This window comes from Nyctereutes procyonoides, unplaced genomic scaffold (genome assembly GCF_905146905.1).
Source record: "Nyctereutes procyonoides isolate TBG_1078 unplaced genomic scaffold, NYPRO_anot_genome, whole genome shotgun sequence".
In the NCBI taxonomy this organism is placed as follows: Eukaryota; Metazoa; Chordata; class Mammalia; order Carnivora; family Canidae; genus Nyctereutes; species Nyctereutes procyonoides.
The window spans coordinates 11,033,850-11,059,780 of NW_026575021.1; the positions used below are offsets into that span (position 1 = coordinate 11,033,850).

Consider the following 25,931-nt stretch of genomic DNA (forward strand, 5'->3'; position numbering starts at 1 on the left):
AGTGTCTTATGGTTTGCTTCTCTTTTTTTTTCCCTTCCCATATGTTCATCTGTTTTGTTTCTTAAATTCCACATATGAATGAAATCATATGGTATTTGTCTTTTTCTGATTTATTTTGCTTAGCATAATACTCCATAGCTCTGTCCACATTGTTGCAAATGACGAGATTTCATTCTTTTTGGTGGCTGAGTAATATCCCATTTTATACACACACACACACACACACACACACACACACACACACACACACACACACACACACACCCCACATCTTCCTTATCCATTCACCAGTTGGATATTTGGCCCCTTCCTTAGTTTAGCTATTGTTGATAATGCTGCTATAAACATTGGGTTGCATGTGCCTCTTTGGATCTGTATTTTTGTATTCTTTGGGTAAATACCTAGTAGTGCAGTTGCTGGGTCATAGGGTAGTTCCATTTTTACCTTTTGGAGGAACCTCCATATTGGTTTCCAGAGTGGCTGCACTAGTTTGCATTCCCACCAACAGTGTAAGAGGATTCCCCTTTATCTGCATCCTCGTCAACATCTTTTGTTTCTTGAGTTGCTAATTTTAGCCCAGGTATGACATGGTATCTCATTGTGGTTTTGATTTGTATTTCCCTGATGATGGGTGATGTTGAGCATCTTTTCATGTGTGTGTTAGCCACCTAGATGTCTTCTTTGGAAAAGTGTCTATTCATATTTCCTGCCCGTTTCTTAACTGGATTATTTGTTTTTTGGGTGTTGATAGCATTTCTTACTCTCTAACTTACTTTATTGTGAGAATATAGCATATGATACATATAGCATATAAAATATGTTAATTGTTTTGTTATTAGGCTTTTGGTCAACAGTAGGCTACTAACTAGTAAAGTTTTAGGGAATCAAAAGTCATAAACGGATTTATGACTGTGTAGTTGTTTAAGGGTCAGTTGTATATTTGTTAAAGCCAACTATGTTGAAGAGCAAAGTAAGCACACAGTATGATTATTAAGTCTGCTTTTAAGAATACCTTTTAAACTTCAATTTTTTAAAAAAAATGAACAATTGTCTTTAGTAATTTTATAATACTTTATAGTTTGGGGAGTGATTTTATGTATATTTTCTTTAATATCCTGAATTATAATTATGTGTATTTAATGTAGAGCCAAGTTGTTGTATGTGTTGTTTACTTAGGTGATTTTAGAAGGTAAAGAATTAGCCAAATGTCTTACTTTTTTTCTTTGATGACTAAAATTTTGATTTGAAGCTTTTTATTGCCATGATAGCTTACGCTATTAGTCTACTTTCTTGGAGACTCAGTTCCTCTATTATGGAATCTATCACACTCAAGGCATGTAGGTTTATTTCTCTTACACCAAAGTGACAGGTTATTGTCTTTTTGGTGGCTCATGCTCTTGGGTAGCTTTTTAGGCTTTCATTTTGCTGTCACTTGTTATTTCTTGGATCTTCTTATAGTAACCTTTTGCTGCTACTGTGGTTAAGATGGCTCACTTTGCAGTCAGACTGAAGTTACTTAATTGTTCTTGCCTCAGTTTTCTCATTTTCTATGTAAAACAAAGATAAAAATAGCTCATTTAATCCCACTGAAATACAAATACAGTGCCTAGCAAATAAATGCTCAATAATTGCTTACAGAAAATTACAGTTTTGTGATATTTTCTAAAAAGTTCATGATACCTTTTTAAGCAAAAATCGTGAAATAATGAAACAAGGTTATTATAGGGTAACAAACTCAGGATTATTTCATTCAGCAAGTTTTCGGTAAGAATGTGCTGTGTATCAACACACCCACTTATATGTATGCTCACTGCGTCTGCTGAGGTTTGACTTTCCAGGTTCTTTCACTTTGCTCTTAGGTATGCTTTTCCTTGTTACTTGACATCTCACTGCTCTCGCTTATGGCTCTGCCCCGCCGGACTTGTTAAGGACTATAACAGCAGTAAGAGCAAGTATATTCTCAGAGAGGGCCAATGTGCTGTTTTTGAATCAAGGACATAAGATTTAACGTGTGGACTTTGTGATCTCTTGGCAGCTCATTGGTTCCTTTTTTTTTTTTTTTTTAAACTTCTCGTCTTTCAGCTATTTTGAACAATTGATAATGGCTACAGTCCTCACTTTATGTGGCACTATTGGTGAATTTGTGTTATTTTCAGCTGTTGCTTAACATGAAGTTTTCAATTTTTAAATTTCAAGATGGAGATATGCGTGAATTAGAGCGAACAAGACAGTATGTACATGAAGCTTTCCAAGCAGGGGCTATGACGTGCTTAATTTGTATTGCTTCAGTGAAGAGAAACCAAGCAGTAAGTTTTTCTCCTTATCTATTTTAACCCATCTCTACAAAATATCTTATTTTGAATTTATTGTATTGAACTATTCTTTTGCTTATTTTCATTCAAGATTGTTTCATTTGAGAAATTTATGAATTGATCTCCATTTTGCAAATCTGTAATTTGAAAAAATTTTACATATGCATCCAGGGCATCTGAGTGGCTCAGTAGTTGAGCGTCTGCCTTTGGCTCAGGTCATGATCCCGGGATCCTGGGATTGAGTCCCACATTGGGTTCCCCACAGGGGGCCTGCTTCTCCCTCTGCCTATGTCTCTGTCTCTCTCTCTCTGTGTCTCATGAATAAAGAAATAAAAATCTTTAAAAAAATAATTAATTGTAAAAAATGAGCATCTAGTATTTTTAACAATATTAAGTGAAGCAAATATATTCAGTTTTAATGCACATGTCAGTTTGATAAAGCATAGCATCTGTACTTTACACATTCCCACAAATACTGAAATGTAGAAGGAAGTAGAGAATCTAGCCATGACTCTTAGAGTTAATTAGTGAGCTTCTCTTGTGTTTCTTGTGTTGAAGACACTGTGGAAAATGGCTCGGGTCATTGGGAAGAGATGGATTCAGCTGTAACTTATGTACTTAGAGGTGCTGTGGTCTACTGGTGAAGTTAATCATATGTAAATTTAAAAGGGCATTAAAGAAGCAATTAAGGGGAAGTTATGACTGAATATGGTAGACTCAACATTTAGACTCAGATTAATATGCTGTTAGAGCAGCATTGCCTAGACAAAATCAGACTGGATGAATTGAGTTGGTTGTGTAGAGTGAATCAGAAATTTAACATGCATTGGATAGCATAGCTGTGGATTCACCTTCCTTTAGTGTCCAGAATCACATCTGGTTGGCTTACTCTAATTTCAGCTGCAGTGGATGAACAGTCTCTCTGCATATCGTTATAGTTCCACCTTAAACACTTGCTGTGTGTGTGGATTTATTGTTTTTAACCTTAATGCTTTCTACTTGGGAACTGACTCAGCTAGTACACGGACATCATGCACGAGCATAGGGGAGTCAATACCCCCTTGGGGCAACATTCTTCCACATGGAATTAATTGGTGGATGAGTGTCCCAGCCTTCTCCCTGGTAAGGGCTGGGGCTGGGGTAGTCTGTGATGTGTTTTACAGAGTCCCTGGTGGTTCTGAACTTGGGCCTTTAGCACTAATCAGCTCAACAGCATACAGTTTATTGGCATTTCCTCTTCCCTACCTTATCCCCTCATTGTTGCATCTCAGTTCTTTTCTCAGGCACTGCTTTGGAGGTAACTCAAACTAAGAAGTTGCCACTTTTTTCTTTTTTTGCCACCTTTTTTTAAATACTTTTGCCAGCTTAAGCATTGTGCTCCATGTGCGATTTTATTGAATGGTTGCAAAATGTTATATCGAAAGGAGAGCTGATTTTTGTCATTGAAGTGTTGGCAGGTTTTAAAAATTAATTTACTATTATTCCTTAAGTTTTAATATATAAAGTTTTTTGCTCAATTTTTAGAATTTAGCAGTAAGTGCTAGACTAATAGATTTTATATAACAAAAGGGTTATTTATGTAGAGATATATGTACATATTTCAGGATTCCTTTGTAGCATTATTTATAATTGGAAATAATCTAAATGTCCAACAAGAGATTGGTTACATAAATGATGATACATAAATCTACATGATATACAGTTATAAATATCATATATGAACATATTTTAATAATGGTAAATGCTTTATAGTATGTTAAAAGACTATAAAGTTACATACCAGTATAGCGTGACCTTCTTTTAAAAATGTATGAAATTTATACCAAAACAATTGGAGGTCATCTAGAATGTTAGTAGTAGTTATTTCTAGCTAAATGACTCTGGGTAATTAATATTCCTATTTAAAGTGTTCTACACTTAAATAAATTTTTATCAAGAACATTTCTTCTGTTAGACTGGAAAGAAAAATTTTTCTTTAGTCCTTAGGTAGCCCTTCAAAAAAATTCAGTGTGATGTTCATTTTAAAGTATTGTGGAATTATCAAAGAGAATCCTTGCATACATGTTAATTTCTGATACCTTTGTCTTAGGTTTGGAGCTGTTCAGGATGTTTCTGTATATTTCACATGCCCTGTATCCAGAAGTGGGCTAAAGATAGCCAATTTCTGGTATCTTCTCCTTTGACGGATGACGATTTTGGAAAGAGAGATTATCCTTGGCCATGGTAACTTTCTGCTAATTTAGTTGGAATAGTAAGTTGTAAAATAAATGAAAATTGTAGGTCATAAGTTGCCTTATTGGCAGTTTCAGGATCCTTGTTGGGCCTTCAGTTAGTTTTTAGTTTTGTGGCATTATAGTAATTTTTTTCTTCTGTTCTTGTTCCTTTCAAAAACTAATGAAATCTAATCATTCAGACTTTACTTTTTCTTCTGCAAAACAACTCCTTAATTATCTTTTAAAGAACTTCCATTTCTTTAAAATTCTATAGGACTAGAATCCATAATTCTGGTATTTCTCTTCTAGAGTTACTGCTAGTATACATTAGTTAGTATCACATGGTATAAGACTGTCATCTAATGTATTTTGATCATAGGCTTCCTGATTATATCTTCAAAATCTCTCAAACTGCAGGTGTTATTATCCAGTCTTACCGGTTTTTCCACATTTATTTCTTTAGCATGGCTTATTATTGATGAATATTTGATTATAAACTCCTGTTGTATTTCCAGGAAGAGCTGAGCAGTGGAGAATTTATATCTCTGCTAAATAAAGATAATTTATCCATCCTGGCAACTCAGAAGGTAGATTTACTGTCAGGATCTGGAAGCATAAACTTCAGGGTTCTGTGTTGATATAAATCTTTACTTTTGTGGCTAATTTTATATTATTAATAGAGGCCCCCAAATTATATGAGATTCAGACCTCAGAAAACCTGGATCCATATTAGACTTCCCCTTATTACCACAAATACCGATACATTTGTAAAATTGTGGTAGTGTAGTGGGTTTTTTTGTTTTTGTTCTTTTTTTTTTTTTTTTTTAAGTAGGCTCCACGCTCAATTGACTGAGCCAGTCAGGTGCCCCTGTGGTAGTGTAGTTTTTCAAAAACATTTTAATACTAGTTACCTTGAAAAATAATTCTTAGCATTCTATGAGAGTTCTTATTCCCATGTTAATGGGATATTGAAATTGATGAAGGAAAATAATATATTTGGCTTCTCTTACTTTTAAGTGGTAAAGCTAGGATTTGAAAACTAGAATTTCTGCCTTCTAAATTTAGTGCTTTTTCTATTCTTCTGAGTTGATTCTTATATTTTTAGAGATATAATTTGTTTTGTTTGCATTGAATATTAGCTTCTCTGCAACAGTTTAAAATTTCAGAGTCTGTATTTGTTTTGCTACTATATATTTGTGGGAGGATTTAAGTGTTCAATAGGTAAAAAACTAGGTATTCTGACTTAATTTTAGAGCTCTAAACCTTATGTATGCTTTTTATCACTCTTGCTCATCTCATTCTATTTTAAGTGGTCATCTTGCTACAGTGGTGGGAGATACCAGTTAAAAGGGAAATGAAACTTGTACTCTTTACTTAAATCTCAGAGGAACAAAAAATTGAGTTACCTGTGTAGTAGTAATCTTTGCATTCGGTATTTCATATTTTTTAAGAAAATCAAGGATTATTCTGGATTTATTTCATCCTCATCAAGATGGAACTAGAACTTGATACAAATATTAATAGTTTTAAATTAGTTTTGTGGATAATGGTTTGTATTAAGATATGGCTTATTTATACAGATATGACAATTACATTTCATTATTGCATGCCATTATTTTAGTATATGTGCTGCCGAAGCGAGCACTGCATGCCGTTGTTTTAAATAAAACACATGCATTTGCTCTTATTGCCCTTACCTCTCCCAATCCCCTGGGATAATTTAGCCTCACTGTTGATGGGTAGTATTAGGGTGTTGTGAGTTGTTTTTTAGCCATCCATATCTAGGCTTATTTAAGGTACACATCCCCCTTCGCATTGGCTTAGAAAAATGTATACATTTTTCTTTTATAATTCTTCCAACAAAATAATTTTAGTTACTATTCTTTTTGAGATATGGTATTTTGATTTTGATTTTTGATTACAGAAACAAATATCTTTCGTTATTTTGAATATTTATGTGGCATTTATTTGGAAACAGAACATGTTCTCAGGACACTGAAAATTTATATGATATAAAAGAAAGTGATACGAAATTTTTTCTAGTATAGTATGCTAACTATACTCGTTTGTCTGGGGGATAGTAAGGGATAGAACATCTTTTTAGAATGAAGCGATCTATGATCTAGAAGTGAATTTGATACGGCCGAGGTTAACACTGCTTTATTTTAATCTTGCTAGGTGAAAATCTTTCTGCTTTAGCAGAGAAGACAAAACAATATTTGAACTTTTTTATTTAAACACATTTGTTGTATACCTATTTTGAATTAGATGTCGAAAAATTCTTTATTTTTCCTCCTCAATTCTAAATTTTAGGCATGTTTCTTTCTTGCTGCTGTTGCCTACGTATAATCTGGTTTCTCTCTTCTGTTTGCTGTGTTAATCTGTTTTACTTATTTGCAGATCACCCAACCAAACTTTTAAAACCTTGAGCTTCATAAAAATTGGAATGACTACCTCAAGAATAAAGTGCATCTGCTTAGTAGAAAACTAATATTGCTTTCTTTTTGTAGCTTCATTCTAACTATATTCAGTACAGTAGCAACTAGCCACATATGGTTATTTTAATTTTGAAAAATTGTAAAACATTCTGTTTCTACCTCAGTTGTATGTGTTAGCCACATTCTAAGTGCTCGCTGGTCATATGTGGCTGATGGCTACTGATCTAGACATGGTAGGTATAGAACCATTCCATCAACTCAAGAAATTATATTGGACAGAGCTGTTGTAGATGGTTGAAATTGATTTTTGTAAAATCTTGTTTCTTACTAATATAAAGATAGAGCAGAGGGTGCATTAATAAAAAATTAGTTGCATATATTCTACTAAGTATATTTATATTCCTGTTTCTCATGTCGCTGCTAAAAATGAAATTAATTTCAGTAATTTCATTCTTTTTTGTAGTCCAAAATGTAGGTTTGAATACAAACGATCTGACACACCTAGTAGGTACTATTGCTATTGTGGAAAAGTAGAAGATCCACCTTTAGATCCATGGCTTGTGCCTCACTCATGTGGCCAAGTATGTGAGAGAGAATTTAAACCTCCTTGTGGCCATAAGTGTTTACTCCTCTGTCATCCAGGTGAGTTAAATACTACATTTCCAGTTATTTGTGGATGGTTATTTCTTATGTTGAGGCAGAAAAAAATTGTGAAAGTTTAATTCAGAAATTAGGTTTACATAAGAAGATATTAGAAAGGCATGTTTTTTAAAGTATCAGTAAAGAAAGCTTTACAAATTACTGATAGGTTTAGGAGTTGAAAGTTTTAAATTTTGACTTGTAATTTTTTCTTCCCCCTTTCATTGGATTCTAGGTCCCTGCCCTCCTTGTCCAAAGATGGTCACAATTACTTGTTACTGTAAAAAAGCAAAACCTATACCTCGTAGGTGCAGTGCTAAGGAATGGTCATGTCAGCTGCCATGTGGGCGGAAGTTGCTTTGTGGACACCATAAATGTGAAAGTCCTTGTCATGCAGGTAAAAAGGTCATATGTGTTTAGGTATTCTGACTTTTTAAGTAAAAATCTTAAGTAAAAATCAAGTTAGTCTTTATTGCTTTTGTAATGTTTCTATGCTAATTTATCATTGTGATTTTAGGGAATTGTCCGCCCTGTCCAAGAGTTAGTAGGCAAAAGTGTGTCTGTGGGAAACAAATAGCCGAAAGAAGCTGTGCAAGTCCACTGTGGCACTGTGATCAAGTAAGTGTAGGGGTTGAAGGGGTTGTATTAAAGAGTACACAAAGCATAAACAATTAGAAATGCCAATGAGGTTTAGCTACATAAAAGAAGAATAGCAAATCAAATGAATTATTTTCATGTTTTAGGAAACTATTTGCCAATTGAATGCAATTTTAATTAGTGGAGGAAACTTTTTTTTCCCAAATTAATTGCTATATGTTGAATTTTGGATTCAGTACGTATGTACTCTGCTTCTTTCTATCTCTCCTTCCTTGTCTTTCCCTTCTCTTCAGCTAACACTACCCCCTCTTGAGTTAATCCAATTGAGAAAGTAGGATTTTGTAGATTGTCCTAGAATTGACATGGTTTTAGTATCATTTGGAAATCTTTGGTAGATGGCCATATGAAGCTCTATGTACGTTTTCCCCTTTATTTTAAAAATAGACTTTGGTACATAGGAAATGTATGTGTGTATGTTTGTGTGTATATGTATATGATACCTATGTAAGACATAAAGCATAATGTGAAGAACATAAAGAAGTTGCTTGTGATTGAAAATAGATTACGTCATGCACAAAGTCTTTTCTGTTAACTTTTAAGTCCTTCACTTAAGGAAGGACTTAAAAGTTGCAATAAGTGCTTATTGCATTTTATTTTAGGTATGTGGGAAAACACTGCCATGTGGTAATCATACATGTGAGCAAGTTTGCCATGTTGGTGCTTGCGGAGAATGTCCTCGATCTGGGAAAAGGTTCTGTCCATGTCAGAAGTCAAGTAAGGCTTTTTTTTTTTTTTTTTTTTTTTTAAGTAAGGCTTTTTAAAAAAACTTTAATGGAGTACAATTAATTATCATGTTCACTTTTTTTTTATATCATGTTCACTTAGAACATGCTCTTAATTTAGATTTTTGTGTGACTTCATAATCTAATTTCAATAAAAATACCAATCTGATACTAGATTTTATTTTACATTTGGTGAGAGGACAATATAGCTTAATGAGTTAAGAGCTCAGACATTGGAGTCAGGCATATCCTGGTTCAAATTCTGCCTTCATGAATTGTAGTTTTCTCAAGTTAAATGCAGTAATAATACCTTCTTTGTAAGATAAAGAGAATGAAATGAGTAAGAATTAAATGATAAAATGCAGATAAAGTATTTGGTGTAGTGTCTGGCAATAAAGGTGTAGTGTCCGTCATTATCATAGGCTGTTGTCAGTATTGTATTGTGTATTAGGTTATGGGTGAATATAATTTGGCTGCTTTGAGATTAGGCTTAGAAGGATGTAGTTTGAGTCTACTTCTTTGACTCTGCACCAATACCAGCATACATATTTGTAATATTATTGCCAACACAATATGTTTAAGTTAAAGGTCAGTTTCATAATGTTCTCAAGTCTACATTTTTTTTCCTAATCCTGTGAGGTTGTTAAGAGCAAATTTTCTTTTTATAATTTTAGAGATTGTAGAATTCTTCATAGAGGTTTACATAGTCTTACTCTTTTATTTAGATAAAAATTCATAGTCTGAAAGGGCTATTCTTTAGAGAGCCAAAAGAACATGGCATGTATCTTATTAACTCTGCCTTTTTGTCCACTTTTAGAGTTTTCTTTGCCTTGTACAGAAGATGTACCAACTTGTGGAGACAGTTGTGATAAAGTACTTGAATGTGGAATCCATAGATGTTCACAGCGTTGTCACCGAGGTCCTTGTGAAACATGTAGACAAGTTAGTCATCTCCTATAATAATTCATTTTAAGAACCACCTATCTTTGTGTGTCAAATGGAATTATGCTATAATTGTTTTCCATTACTTTCCTAAACATCTGTGTGATGATCTGTATGAGTTTTGTGACCTAATATTTATGGTGGAGAAGTAGGAGAGTTGCCAACAATTAAATCTAAAAATTACCCTTTGTTTGATTTTGCTTGATATATAAGTTTAAGTTTTGTCTTTTTTTATAATCTGGTGTGGGGTTGTTTCCAGAAGATATTCAAAGCAATGATGAAGTTGACCTAGTGATGATGGAAAGAAATAAATGCCTAGAAGTGAGATGTTAAAGTTGTATGTCCTTTTGGTTTTGACCATACTACTAGATAATCCAATCTTTTGTTTTACTGAAACAAGATGTGCGCAGATGATATGGCGTACCCAGATGTGATTTTAATGTGTTATTGTTTCACTATTTAATATCCAATTTTTGCTAGATATAATAGAAATTCTATGAAATCTTTATTGTAACAAAGTAAGATACAAAGAATATCTGAGGAAACTCAGCTTTATTTTTTGCAAAGTCCTTTATATGAAAGGACTTTTGAAACTTCTTCATTCTTTACTAATTACAGAGATTGCAATGTGGGGGAAAAAAAAACAAAACATGTCAACAAAAGTTAGTTTTAATAACATTTATTCCATTCTTCCAGGAGGTGGAAAAGCATTGTCGCTGTGGAAAGCATACAAAACGAATGCCATGTCATAAACCTTATCTGTGTGAGACTAAGTGTGTTAAGATGCGGGACTGTCAGAAGCATCAGTGTAGGAGAAAGGTATGTGTAGTAAGCTTGGGAAATTGATTTAAAAATTGTTTTGAATTTGTCCTTTTTGAGACTGTGATAAGTACCATCACGATTTGTTCTTCAGATGTTCAAGTGTGTTCTTTGCTTTCCATATGAAATACTAACAAATATTCTAGATTAATCTTAATTGTTTATATTAGTGGGAAATCTTACCAAGGTTTTTAAGTGACAGGGGTGTCTTTTTGGCCCTGAGCATAAACCTTTTTTTTTATATATATATATTTTATTTATTCATTAGAGAGAGAGAGAGGAAGAGACACAGGCAGAGGGAGAAGCAGGCTCCATTCAGGGAGCCTGATGTGGGACTCGATCCTGGGTCTCCAGGATCACGCCCTGAGCCAAAGGCAGGCACCAAACCACTGAGCCACTCAGGGATCCCCGAGCATAAACCTTTTGACTTGGTTCTTGGACTGTTTCTGTTCCCTGAATTTTATTTTATTTTATTTTATTTATTTTATTTTTATTTTATTTTTTTATTTTTAATTTTTAAAAATTTTTAATTTTTTTTAATTTTTTATTATTTTTTTTGTTCCCTGGATTTTAAAACATAGATGATGATATAGGTGATATTTAAATAATTTCTGGAAATGGTTGTGCCTTCTCTTGGCAGTGGTTCTTTCTCAGATTTTGGTTATTTTCTTATTATACACGTAAAGATCAGTACTCAGCCAAGGACTCAAGGATCCTTTCTTGAGTTCTCTAGAGTTTTCTCTGTGGTGCTACCATTTCTCCACAAATTCTAGCCACACTGACCTCTTTGAAGTATGAATTTTGTCCGCTCAACATGATGATACTCCCAGACTCTGCTTGTGATCTTCTTCCTTGTGTTGTAGCCTAGAAACCAGGTCTAAGCAAGTGTTACCATAGGACTCACCTTGTTTGTCTCTCTTCTTTTACAGATTGTTGTACTGTGCTGCCCAGTTGTCTAATGTCTAAAAACTGTTGCTTCATGTATTTTGCCTTGTATCTTAGTTGTTTAAAAAAAAAAAAAAAAAAGTAAATCTGATCATTATTACTCCCATCATGGTCAAAACCAGAAATGTCGAAAGGCTTATTCAAGTCATGGACCACATAACTTTCTTTTTCTCCCACTGTTACTGGCAGAGTGATAGGCACATAGTATTCTGTGGCAAATATTCATCTAATTGAATGAACTATTTTGACTTTTAGTTGCTTTTCAATACTGTGTATTTTGTTTTGAACTATTTTTCTACACTGAGACTTATTCTTAAGTAGGTTACAACCCTAAGTTTTTTTCTCTTTTTTTTCCCCCTAAGTTTCTTTAAGACAGTTGTAGTCTGTATTTTTTTCCCTAAAGTTTGGATATATGAGAAGTCAAGGAAGGAATTAGGATGGCAAGATGGGCTTTAAGTAGTTGCTGTGTGTTCATAAATGGAATTGGGGGAGGTCTGCATAAATGGATTGGAAAACAGGGAGGTGAGAAAATAAAGTTAGAAGCAATTAGCCTTTCATTCTTTTAGTCTTTGATGCCATGATTTGAAAATAACTGCCAGACTAATCTATACATTGAACCATACATTGATTTATTTTCATTACATTTAAAAAATAGACTTGTTTGCCTGAATTGACTATCGGATTTGACCAAATCCATTCCTTTTGTTAATGTTGGCAGTCTCTGCATAGATAAATTAGAAATGAAGTTATCTAATGGGACTGTTTTAAGTCACAGAATAATTATAGGGCAAGGAAATTTAGCTTGACTTCATTAAATTAGGTCATTATTTAAATTTATAAGTCTTTAATGCAGTCTATCTAGAGAGAGTAATGTTGATACTCTTGAATACTTTTATGGTGAAAAGAAGTATCTTTTGCTTTTCATAAGTTTTGAGAATAATTAATAATGACGTTTATATTATGTATGGTTTTCAAATGACCTGTTCTTTATATATTGCTTTTCCTTCAGTGTTGCCCTGGAAACTGTCCTCCTTGTGATCAAAACTGCGGACGGACTTTAGGATGTAGAAACCATAAATGTCCATCTGTCTGCCACAGAGGTAAGATTTAACAATAGCTGTAATTATGTTTATATCTATACAGTGATTTATAGTTGATAAAGAGTTGTTATATTCACTGTCTTACTGTTAACAACCTGGAGAAGGTAGGGCAGTCACCATTATCCCTATTTTAGACAGGGAGATTAAGCTAAAGACAATTCAGTGACTTTCTCAGAAATATCTAGTAAAGCAGTATAGCTTAAGATTTGAACCCAGACCTTCTGAATATAAAAGTTTTGTTCTGGGATCCCTGGGTGGCTCAGCGGTTTAGTGTCTGCCTTTGGCCTGGGGCGTGATACTGGAGTCCACATCAGGCTTCCTGCGCGGAGCCTGCTTCTCCTTCTGCCTGTGTCTCTGTCTCTCTTTCTCTCTCTCTCTCTCTCTGTGTCTCTCATGAATAAATAAATAAAATATTTAAAAAAAAAAGTAAAAGTTTTGTTCTTTCTGTAACACATGTTATTTCCTTACTTCTCAGCTTCCCCTACAAAGTTTTTAAATTAATTAAAATGTTCTATGGTTTTTCAGTGTTATTTTGAATTTTACACATTTGTATGGAATTAAGTCTGATAAGGGATTGGATGTATCCTAAGCCAGTGGTTCTCCACCTTTTTGGTCTCAATATCCATTCACATTCTTATTGTACTCAAAGACTTTTTGTTGATGTTGGTTTTAATCTATTGGTATTTTTTGTATTTGGAGTTAAAATACAATATAAGAGTGTTTATGATTTTATTTAAAAATAGCAATAATAAACCCATTAATATTAATATGGTAACTTTTTGGGGAAATAACTATATTTTCTGAAAAATATAGTGAGAAGAATGATATTGTGTTACATTTCTGCAAATGTCTTTAATATCTGGCTTGAAGGAGGATAGGCAAAATCCACATGTATGTTTCTGCATTCATTTTGTTGTTATACCACTCGACCATGGCATCTGGAAAACTACCCTATGCATGTGAGACTTTGCAGACCTCCTGAAAACATCTCAGGGTTGCTGAAGTTACTAGACATTGAAAACTGAATTAATTGATGGGGTACCTGGGTGGCTCAGTTGGGTAAGCGTCTGCCTTCAGCTCGGGTCATGATCTCAGGGTCCTGGGATTGAGCCCTGAGTTGTTCTTCCTGCTCTGCAAGGAGTCTACTTCTCCCTCTCCTTCTGCTGGCTTGTGCTCTCTCCTCTCTCTTTCAAATAAATGAATAATCTTTATAAAAACAAAAGAAAAAAACCCTGAGTTAACTTCATCCCTTTGGAGTATGATGCTATGAAAAGAAATACTGATTGTATAGGGTAGTGGAAAGGGAAGTGTTAGGGTCAGAGGTTCTAGTTCAAATCTGGACTCTGCAACTTAGTAACTTTATGACCTGGGACAAACTACATTATTTTTGTTAACTTCCTTTGAGATTTGGTGGATACTAGATACCTCCCTTAATGTCTTAATCCTCTCAAAAATCCAAAAAGTATATTGTGCTACTGTTATTTTGTATAATAAGGAAACAGGCAAAGAGACTGTTGGCCCAAGGTCATAGAACTAGTTGCAGGGTCAGATGTGACCTCAGACTTTAATGATGTTTCCATTCTATGACATTGCCTCTCTGTTAGGAAAAGTGGCATATTCAGTTAACCCCATAGACCTTTTCCTGTGAATGTTCTCTGATTTGTTAGTATCTTTAAATTGTGAAAGAATTTTATTTTTTAAAATCATATTATGTCTTTGATTCATTAGATTTCATTAACACTAAATTTAGTCATTAATTCAATTAAAAAAGTATATTTGAGTGTCTAAGTACCAGGCACTGGGAACAATATTGACAAAGTGCCTGCTCTTATGGAACTTATTTTTTTCTCCTCTGTTAAAATATAAATAAATAATCAAATTAATATGGAATATCAGATAGTGACAAGTATAGAAAGAAAATCTAGCATGATCAGGGGAGGACTCTAGAAAGATGACATTTGAGAGGAATCCCAAAAGAAGTAAAGGATTACAGGCCATGTGAAAAAGGGAGTGGGATAGTGTTTTGGGCAAGAAAGCAGTAATTGCAAAGGCCTTGAGACAGGAGCATTTGAAAGAATTCACAAAGAGAATTGAAGTAAGTGATCAGAGAGGCAAATGATAGATGAGGTCATGAGATGGTGGATAAAGGATTGCTGGACAAATAATATGTATAGGACCTTGTTGATGTGGTTAAAACACTGGCCTTTAATTAGAAAACCTTAAGTAGTTGAATTATCGTAAAAGAAATTGGATCAGTGGTTTAGAATTCTCTCACCAAGAAAACATCAGGCCTAGTTGATTTTTACACATGATTTTTAACATTTAAGATCTCTGTGTGTGTAAGTCCATAAAATATTTGAGAGGATATGTAAAAAAGGAACATGTCCCAACTTACTATATTATCTACAAAGAAAGTAAGAGAAAATTACAGGCCAATCTAATGCATAAACATGTTTGTAGGGACACCTGGGTAGCTCAGCAGTTGAGTGTCTGCCTTTGGCTCGGAGTCGGATCCTGGAGGCCAGGGATCAAGTCCCGCATCAGGCTCCCTGCGAGGAGCCTGCTTCTCCCTCTGCCTAGGTCTTTGCCTCTCTTTCTGTGTCTCTCATGAATGAATAAATAAAATCTTAAAAAAAAAAAAAAAGGTTGTAAAATATTAAAATTTCTGCTACTCAAATCCAGCCATCTTACAATAGTATTAGCTATCTAAAACCTTAATCTTTCTTAATCAAGTTGGGTTTATTCCAATTATGTATGCTTAGTTTAACTTTAGTAAATCTAATGACGTGATTCACCACATTAGTAGACCAAAGGCAAAGTGAAACTATCTTAGTGTCTAAAAGCAGTTGATGGAATTCAGCATTCATATTTGACGTAAACTTAATTAGAAATAGAAAGGAGCATCCTTTGCCTGTTAGCACCTGCAAGAAGGGTAGAGCAAGCATCATACTTAGTGGAGGAGTGTTGAAAACATATCTCAGTCTTGTATTATATTGAAGCAAATCCTATAAATCCTTCAATATTCATTTCTAAAGGGTAGATTCTTAACCTAAAAATAGTTAAAATATTTCTTAATATCAGCAAATATCTGCTGTTCCATTATCTTATGTCATAAATATCTTCATTTTTTACTTTAGTTTGTATGACTCAAAAACCTGTAACGTTGACATATTGCAATTGGTTGGTGTCTCTAAAGTTGATGAATCTATACTTTTCTTCCTCTCTTTTTTCTGTTTTCCTTGTCAGTTATTTAAGAAATGAGGTTGCTTTATTTAGTCACAGAGTCTAGATTTTACAGATTGCAACTCTTCTCTGTATTTCCTATAAATTATTAGAGGTTAGATCAGATCCAGATTCATTTTTTTGGGGGGGGGGGCAAAGTATTTACTTATTTATTTTTTTTAAAAAGAAGCTTACTAGTCCCTAACAACATTTACTTTAATGGAAAGTATGTGGAAGATACTGTTAAGATGCAGCTTTCACCGTTTGTTTGATCCACAGTTACATTAAGATGTATAGAGCCATTATTTCATGCCGTTTTCCATCACTGGAGACACCTTCATGATCAGGGTTGTACAGTAACTTATAGGAAGAGGTGTGAATTGCATGTTTGTCCTGTGAACATATGAAAGTTTGACTACAGTTCTCGAAAGTCAAGGGCATCTGTGTTTATGGTTCTGCAATTACTGGACGGGTATACCCATTTTGGCTATTGGCCATTATAGTCGCATTCTATATGTTGCTTTTTCATTTAAAAAATATCACTGAAGCTGATTTATCTGTCCTGTTGAACAGGAAACTGTAACAAATTCTGTTGATGGCTAGGAAGACTTTTCAAAGAAATTATCTCTGTTTCTCAGGATTTAATTTCAAAAAAGGAAAATTGATGCTGTAGTTTAGAGTGTCAAAAAGGTGTTATGTTTGATAAGTTCCTGTTTGTATTACTGAAAATGAATGAAAATTGTAAAGTGTAGAAAATGATACAATATGCTGAATAAGGACAGACTTAAAGGTCTTTATTAACTTGTAGAAAATATGACACCTGATCATTCTTTTAGAAAGATAAAATAAAATTTGATCAAGTGGACAACTGGCTTGTCTTACCATCAAGAAAATATCTCACTGGATTATATTTTAATTTTCAAAACACTGAAGTGTAAATTTGGTAACTTGTACAATACATAAATGTTTTTCCCTGTGATGCTTTTTACTCTCATTTTCTTATTCCATGTTCATTATTTGAATCAGAATCCTCTGTTCCTTTTAGGATCTAGTTTAAGAGGCTTTAAACAGAGTACTTTTCAGCATTAGTCTGTTTCTTAGGTTAACTGCTCTTCAGTATTCTGTTTGGTCCTGACACATAGGCAGCAGTCTCTTATGATCCTCATTCCTTAGGTGAAGACTTCTATTCCCTTCTTGGTATTTCATTTCTAGTGGGGAACCTTACTTATTAGAATACTATAGTGGGAAGAAAGCCCTGAAGATAGATGTCAGAGCCTTAGAATTTTATAGCCTGTTTAAAAAAGTTTATTTTGTTTTTGTGTATTCCTCCCAAACTGTAACAAAGCTGAAACCCAAATAACTTTTCCTTAAAATGTTTAGAAGAGAAATATTTGGAATTATAGCCTAAAATAAGGGTTTAGAATTAGTCCTTCACAAAGCACAAGTAATCAAAAATCAAAACCTGATGAGAGAAATTACTCTTACTGGGGAATTTATCTAAAAATAATGTGCTTGAATAGAAGTATATATGAAAATAAGCCAAAGAGATGATTGATAATGTTAGATTTTTCCAAGATGTAGATCTATTTTGCTTGTGCAATGGTGAGTAGATGATTAATGTGTTAAATTTGTTATTTAGAATGGAATTTTTAGCAGATTTTAAAGAAAATTCTAAAGCTTTTTAATTGAATTACCAGTAAAGATATAGAAAAGTATACAATAAGAGTACAGCTTGATAAGTTTTTATGAACTAAACATAACCAAGTAACCAAAACTCAGATGATTAAGCAAAACATTACCAGTATTTCCAAAACCCTTCTTGTATCTTTCATAACCATAATCCTGGTTTCCAACAGTGTATATTAGTTTTTCCCATTTGTTTTATATAAGTGGCATCATATTCTACATACTCTTTGTGTTTGGCATCTTTAGCTCAGTGTTGTGTGTGTATGTGTGTGAGGTTCATTCACATAGTTTCTTTATTCTCATTGTAGAGTATCCAGTTGTATGATTCAACTCTTGATTCAACTGTTGATTGTCTTTTGAATAGTTAAGACATTTCTTTTTAAGTTTCAGACTTTTTTTTTTTTTCAGGCAGTTGTTATCCCTGCCCAGAAACCGTAGATGTGAAGTGCAATTGTGGTACTACAAAGGTGACGGTGCCCTGTGGCCGGGAACGTACCACAAGACCACCCAAGTGCAAAGAGCAATGTAGGTTAGTATGCGATTCTGCACAGACTTAAATCTGGTGTCTTACAAATTTAAATTCATATTGATTTTTAAAATTATTAGTATTTTAAATTTTGCTTTACTGTTCTAAAATACTAATATTCACAGTATTCTTGTTCTGTATGGAATTAGAAGATACATAAATAGATAATTGCACTTTAGATATAATTGTTCAATGATCAAAAGTAATTTAAAAAATTGTACTTTTTGATTTAGTCAACCACCAACTTGCCATCATACAAGTCAAGAAAAACATCGCTGTCACTTTGGCTCTTGTCCTCCATGTCATCAACCTTGCCAAAAAGTTTTGGAGAAATGTGGTCACTTGTGTCCTGCTCCATGTCATGATCAAGCGTTAATAAAGCAAGCTGGCAGGGTAAGGGAATATATTATTAAGAGGTAGTGCATTGCTCTGGGTCATGTTTTCTTAATTTTACTTAGTCATTCAGCAAGCAATGATTAAGTACCTACTGGGTGTTAAGCACTGTGATAGGAGCTGGGGTGCAAGGTAAATAAGACTTGCTCTTTTGTCTTCGGAAGCTCACGGTATAGAAAAGGCGAGAAACCAATAAACAGATGTTTGGTAGTGTCATGTGATAATCATGTAGGAATGCCGATACACATGAATTAGGCAGTCTTCCTTCATATATTGTGATTCAGGATTATAGATATCTTCTGATCTCCTCAAAATTCATTCACTAATTCAGTGAATATTTATGGAGTCCTTGCTGTGTGTTAAGCATTGTCCTAGCTGCTAGGGAGACAAGAGTGAACAAAATAATGAAGATTACATTCTGCTGGTGGAAGTTGGATTTTATTTTATTTTTTTTATACCATTTTTTTTATTTTTATTTTTATTTTTTTTTTTATTTATGATAGTCACACAGAGAGAGAGAGAGGCATAGACACAGGCAGAGGGAGAAGCAGGCTCCATGCACCGGGAGCCCGATGTGGGATTCGATCCCGGGTCTCCAGGATCACGCCCTGGGTCAAAGGCAGGCGCCAAACCGCTGCGCCACCCAGGGATCCCCTGGAAGTTGGATTTTAGAGTTCTGTTTCTCATTCCCCTTTTGGATAATAAGTCAGGGAAGCTACATTGCCTTTGTTCTGCCCTTTAAAAACTGTGGAGTCTGCCTTAATTTTTAATACCAAATGTGTGTGGAGGGGACTAATCTGATAGAATACAGATGGAATAAAATATTTCAGTAAGCACAATTTGGTTACTTGAAAAAATTTCAACTTGCTTGAGCAGAAGATATATGGAAATATTTTCTTAGGTTCTTATAGTGGCCATATGCTTTAATTCCTCTACTTTAAAATTGTTATGTCTTTTACTTGTAGCACCAGCCTACAGGCCCTTGGGAACAGCCTTCTGAGCCAGCGTTTATTCAAACTGCATTACCTTGTCCTCCATGTCAAGTTCCTATTCCTACGTAAGTATTTTAGAATTTTAACTTTAAGAAAAACAAATTTTTTTTTGACACAGTTCAAAATGTACCTTAAGGTATCTCCTTCTCTTTATCTTTGTCCAATTCATCATTATTTCAGGCCTAGTCTATAAACCAGTCTCTCTGTCTTCAGCCTCATTTTTTCCTAAGTACATTTTACATACTGCTTGAAAACCTCTAGATATCTTTTTTTGAGTCTTCCCCCAGCTGGAGTTTGGTGTCCTTCTGAGTTTCCATAGCAACTCACACTTACAATAATTCATCCAAGAGATCATCATCTGTTAGTTTTCCCAACTGACTCCCATGCTAGTGTGTGAGCTCCTTGAGGACAGAGGAAAGCCAGGTTATAGGTAAATAGGTAAGGCAAACTTGAAGGAAACACTGAAAATGAAAGAAAGTAGTGTCCTGAAAAGTAGTGTTCCCAGGAAATGACCTGGGTTGAGCTATAAGGAGCCAAACCTAGGGTACTGTGGAATCCTAGAATGGTTCATCCTCGGAGTAGAGGTTATAGATTATAAGAGTAAAAGAAGCACCACATTCTGGGAAGCAACATAAAATTAGAAAACAGATTGTTGTCTCCCAGTAATGTTCCTAATTGAATATTGGTATGCCTTCTCTACCTTTTTAAAGAGAGTTCTTGTTTACTTTAAAAGCTCTGACTCCTATTTTGTCCTTCCACATCTTTCCTCTCAGTTTAAGTGGCGTGTGCATTTTTAAATACTGGTTGTGCAGTCAGGTTGGGAGGCACAGTGCTGTTGGGAGCTATATCTACAAACAGAAGATTTTAGTCTGTAGATTAGTGGAGGGGGATTCATAGCACTAAAACTTTGTATAAATATAGTCAGTTATCTTTGAATTTCTTAAGCTGTCTTACAGGAGGATTATTTAACAGATACGCATATCTTATTTCAATTTCCTCAAAATCTTAGGTTGGATTAAATATTTTATGACTATAGAAAAACTGCCTGGAATTACCACCTCATGTTTAGTAGAGGTTTAAACAATTTTAAAAAGTCTTTCCTTTGCACTTGACTGGAATGTGCTGCTGAAAGTTTTTTTTGGGTATGTATGTTAAACACTATGCTTTAGAGTAAGAACTTGAGTCCAGGGTTGTGCTTCCTTCATGCTAACTACTACCATGAGTAAGTCATATATCTTCTCTGTTTGTAAAATGAGGAAATTCTGGATATTTACAAAGATGTTAGAGTAGAAGAGAGAATTTTTGGAGGTCCTTATCAAATAAGGCCTAGTAAACTGTTGTGCCTAGTAAACAATTTTTTTCTTAAATAGACTTTTTCTTAAATAGACTTTTCTTTAATAGACTTTTTTCTGATATTAGTATAGCCACTTTTACCCTCTTTGGCTTATAGTTTATGTGGAGGAATGGGCAGATTCTTAGAAATACAAAAACTTCTAAAACTGACTCAAAGAGAAGTAGAAAATCTGAATAAACCTATACCTAGAATGTAACCAAAATTAGTTTAACCAGAGATTAAATTAGTAACCAAAAGCTTACCATAAAGAAAAGCTGAGGACTAGTAACTTTACTGGTGAATACTACCAAATATTTAAGGAATTAACACTCATGTTTCATTATGGAGACACTTCTTATTCAATGAAACTTGTATTTCCCTGATACTAAAAGCAGAAAAAGACATCACAAGAAAAGAAAACTATAGATTAATATCCTTTTTGTATATAGATACAAAAATTTTCAACAAAATACTAGCAAATTGAAGCCAGCAACATGTAAAAAGGATTGTACATCATGAACAAGCGGGATATATCCCAGAAATAAGAGAAAATTAAAATATCAAAGTAATATTTTATCACAAGAATAAAGGACAATCCATAGATACAGAAAAACATTTGACAAAATGCTACATACTTTCTAGATAAAAACACTCAACAAACTTGGATAAACAAAGTCCCTCAACCTTATAAAGGGCATCAATAAAAAACCCTTAATCATACTTAATGGTGAAAAACTGAGAGCTTTCCTGTTATGGACAGGAACAAATTCGGATGTATGCCCTTGCCCCTTCTATTTATGTTTATATTACATTAGAGGTGCTAGCCAGAGCAATTATACTAGAAAAAAATTAAAAATGTATCCACACTGGGAATAAAGAGGTAAAACTATTTGTATTTTTAAATGACATGCTCTTACATATGAAAAATCTTAAGGAATCCTTACACAAGCTATTAAAGATAGTAAATGAGTTTGGTAAGGCTATAAGAAACATTAGTATACAAAAGTCAATTCTGTACACTAGCAATGAACCATTTGAAATTAAAATAATTGTATTTCCAGTGGCATTAAAAAGCAACTTGTTTATTCAAATTAAAAGAAATCTAAGATTTTTAAACACTGAAAAGTAGAAAACACTTTTGAAAGAAGTTAAAGAAGACCAAATGCTATGGTACTGGCATACAGATAGATATATAGATCAAGGGAATAGAATCGAGATTCTGGCCATAAATGTAGGAACTTATTTCTAATCAGTTTTTGATAAGGATACTAAGACACTTATTTAAATGGAAAGACATCCCATGTTTGTAGATGGGAAGACTTAATATTGTTAAGGGCACTACTACCCAAAATGATCTACAAATTGAACATACTCTGTCAAAATTACAGTTGCCTCTTTTGCAGAAATTGTCCCCAAAATTCATATGGAAATGTGAAGGACCCAGAATAGCCAAACAGTCTTGAGAACAAAGAACAAAGTTAGAAGACTCACACTTCCTAATTTTAAACTTACAAAACAATAGCAGTCAAGAATCTGTGGTATTGGTGTAAGGAGAGACATATTGATCAATGGAATAGAATTGAGGGTCCAGAAAGAAACTCATATGTTTGTAGTCAATTGATTTTTTTTTTTTTAAGATTTTATTTATTCATGAGAGACACAGAGGCAGAGACACACAGGCAGAGGGAGAAGCAGGCTCCTCACAGGGAGCCTGATGCGGGACTCAATCACGGGACCGGGATCACCCCCTGAGCCAAAGGCAGACGCTCAACTAACTTGAGCCACCCAGGTGTCCCATCAATTGATTTTTGATTAGAGTGTCAAAACAATTCAGTGGGAGGAAGAATGTTTTATGTCAGCACATGGTGCTGAAAGAACTGGATATTCACATGGAAAAAAAATGTAATTGGGCTTCTACTTCACAATATATATATAAATATTAACTCAAAATGGATCAGAGATCTTAAAGTAAGAGCTATTAAGCTCTTACAAGAAAAGATAGGTATAACTCTTTCTGTCCTTGGGTTAGGCAGTGGTTTGTTACATATGATACCTAAAGCATTAGCAACAAAAGTCAACGGAGGTTATTAAGCACAATTTCTTGATTGCGCTTCAGGAAACAATAAAAAAATTGAAAAGACAACCCACAGAATGGGAGAAAAAGTTTGCAACTCATATATCCCTTAAGAATATTATCCAGAATATATAAAGAATTCTTAAACTGAGAAGCAAAAAGACAAATAATCCGATTTAAAAATGGGCAAAATCTTTGAATAGACATTCCTCTGGAGAAGATCTTACAGATGGCCAGTAAACATGTGAAAAGATGCTTAAGTAATTGTTAGGGAAATGCGAGTCAAAACCACATTAAGATGCCATTTTACACTTAGTAGGAAGGCTAAAATAAGACAAATGTCAGTGAAGATCGCGAGTAGTTGGAACCATTGTACGTGACTGATGGGAATGTAAAATGGTGCAGCTACTTTGGGAAGCAGTTTGGTAGTTTCTCAGGAAACTAAACTTGGAGTTACCAATTTTACTCTTAGGTATACACTGAGAATTAAAAATACACGTTCACAAAAAAACTTGGACATGAATGTTACAATAATAGGAGCATTATTATTAATAGCCAGAAAGTGGAAACATATCTATTGACTGATGAGTGAATAAACAAAATGTGGTATAGCCATGTAATAGAGTATCATTCAGCTATAAAAATGCATGAATTACTGATACATACTATAACATGAATATCTTTGAAAACAGTTTAAGTGAAAGAGGCTGGACATAAAAGTTCACATAATATTGATTCTTTTTATATGATATGTTCAAAATAGGCAAATCTATAGAGGCAGAGAGCATATCAGTGGCTGCCAGGTGCTGTGGAGTGACTTCTAATCTTTACAGGGTTTCTCTGTTGGTTATGAAAATATGCTCAATGCTGATGATGGTTACATAACCTTGTGAATGTACTAGAAACCACTAAAATGTATTTTTCTTTAGGTTATTTATTTATTTATTTATTTATTTATTTATTTATTTAAAGAGAGAGAAAGAGAGCGTGCGAGTACAAGCAGTGGGGAGAGGTAGAGGGAGAAGCAGACTCCCTTGCTGAGCCGGGAGCCTGATGTGGGACCCTATCCCAGGACCCTGAGATCATAACCTGAGCTGAAGATATTAATTGACCGAAGCAGCCAGGTGCCCTGAATTGTATTTTTTGAAAGTATAAATTTTATGGTATGTGAGTTTTATTTCAGTTTTTAAAAGGAGGCAAACCCATATAAAGATCCTTCTAATTCTGATATAAAGATTTTTCAGTGGCATGTATAAGATCATAAAGTATATGTTAAAATTATTACTTGTCACATGAGCTATCTATGTAGTAGGATTTCTTTCTTAGAGGAGAATGTTCATGTCCTCTTGTCCCATTTTTAAACATAACATGACTTTTAATAATTTGGTCACATGGTGATAAGAATTCTGAACACGCGTGCTATATCATTTATGGCGCCTTTGGTTTCAAGTTATAAAGAACCTAAATAAAAAGGGACATATTAACTTTTATGCCCTGCACAATTAGACTGGAGATAGAGCAGCTCTGTGGTTAGTTAAGCTGGTTAATGCAGTGACCATCACAGGCCCAGATTCTATTTTATCCTCAGTGTGTCATTTTTGACCTCAGGCTGTTTGGCTTTCTGATCAACTTCCCATCCAGATAGGAAGTTTCCATAGAGAAAAACAGAAACTGTTTATGCCTTCTATTGTCATCATCTTTTTTTAAAGAGTGAGAAGCCTTTTCCAGAAGCCCCATAGCAAAGCTCCTTTCACATTTCGTTGGCCAGAATAGGATCATAAGACAATTTCTAAACCAGTCCCTGGAAAGGGATGCAAAATGTTTGTTTATTTAGTTTTTTAGTTTTTTTAAATAGACTTTATCTTTTTTTGATATATATATATATATATATATATATATATATATTAGTTTTTTTAGATAGACTTTATCTTTTTTCAATAATTTTCAGTTTTATAGAAAAATTACACAGAAAGTACAGAGTTCCCATTTGATCCTGCCACACATAGTTTCTCTTGTTATTAAGATTTTATATTACTGTGATACATTTTTTTTTTTTACAATTGAGGAACTGATGATAATATACACTACAGTCCATGGTTTACATTAGGGTTTACTTTTTGTGTTGGATGGTTCTATGAATTTTGATAAGTGCATGATCTCGTGTATCCACTATCCACCAGTACTATAGCAACCAGAGTAGTTTCGCTGCCCAAAAAATGTCCTGTGCTTGTTCATCCCCCACTTCCTCTCCCTGAAGCCACTTGTTACCACTGACCTTTTTAAAGTCTCTATACGTTTGCCTTTCCCAGAATGTCCTATAGTTGTAATCATATAGTTTATAGGCTTTTCAGCATATTTCATGTAGCAATATGCATTTAAATTTCCTCTGTGTCTTATGTCTTGGTAGTTCATTTTTTTTATTACTGAATAATATTCTATTGTATGAATGTGCCACAGATTGTTTATTCATTCACCTATTGAAGGACATTTTAGTTGCTTCCAAATTTTGAAAGTTATGAAGAAAACTGCTGTAAATATTCATGTGTAGATTTTGCTGGATCATATGGCAAGCCTGGTTTAGCTTTGTAAGACACTGCCAAACCATCTAACCAAGTGGCTCTACCATGTTGAAGTCTCACCAGCAGTGAGAAAGCCCGTTCCCGGTATTCTTGCCAGCATACGCTACTGTCCGTGTTTTGGGTTTTAGTCATTCTAAAAGGTGTGCAGTGGCACCTCATTTTAATTGACAGTTTCTAACAACATATGATGTTCAGCATCTTTTCATATGTTTATTTGTTGCCTGTATGTCTTCTTTGGAAGGTGAGGTGTGTGTTCTCCAAATCCCGACCATTTTTTAATTGGGTTGTTTGCTTTCTTATTGAGTTTTAAGATTTTTTTTTTTTACATTTTGGATATAA

At 34.1% G+C, this 25,931-nt stretch overlaps 1 protein-coding gene across 2 annotated transcripts in view; it reads left to right on the forward strand.

Annotated features, from left to right (window-relative positions):
• NFXL1 (nuclear transcription factor, X-box binding like 1) overlaps positions 1 to 25,931 on the forward strand; it is a 72,376-nt gene that overhangs the window by 13,043 nt on the left and 33,402 nt on the right. For both annotated transcript variants that reach the window (XM_055340774.1, XM_055340764.1), the window contains exons 4-15: positions 2,197 to 2,306; positions 4,402 to 4,535; positions 7,427 to 7,605; positions 7,838 to 7,999; positions 8,120 to 8,220; positions 8,859 to 8,973; positions 9,799 to 9,923; positions 10,620 to 10,742; positions 12,697 to 12,787; positions 18,104 to 18,224; positions 18,455 to 18,614; positions 19,580 to 19,671. In XM_055340774.1, coding sequence (XP_055196749.1) covers positions 2,197 to 2,306; positions 4,402 to 4,535; positions 7,427 to 7,605; positions 7,838 to 7,999; positions 8,120 to 8,220; positions 8,859 to 8,973; positions 9,799 to 9,923; positions 10,620 to 10,742; positions 12,697 to 12,787; positions 18,104 to 18,224; positions 18,455 to 18,614; positions 19,580 to 19,671 — 1,513 coding nt within the window. The remainder of the gene's footprint in view (positions 1 to 2,196; positions 2,307 to 4,401; positions 4,536 to 7,426; positions 7,606 to 7,837; positions 8,000 to 8,119; positions 8,221 to 8,858; positions 8,974 to 9,798; positions 9,924 to 10,619; positions 10,743 to 12,696; positions 12,788 to 18,103; positions 18,225 to 18,454; positions 18,615 to 19,579; positions 19,672 to 25,931) is intronic.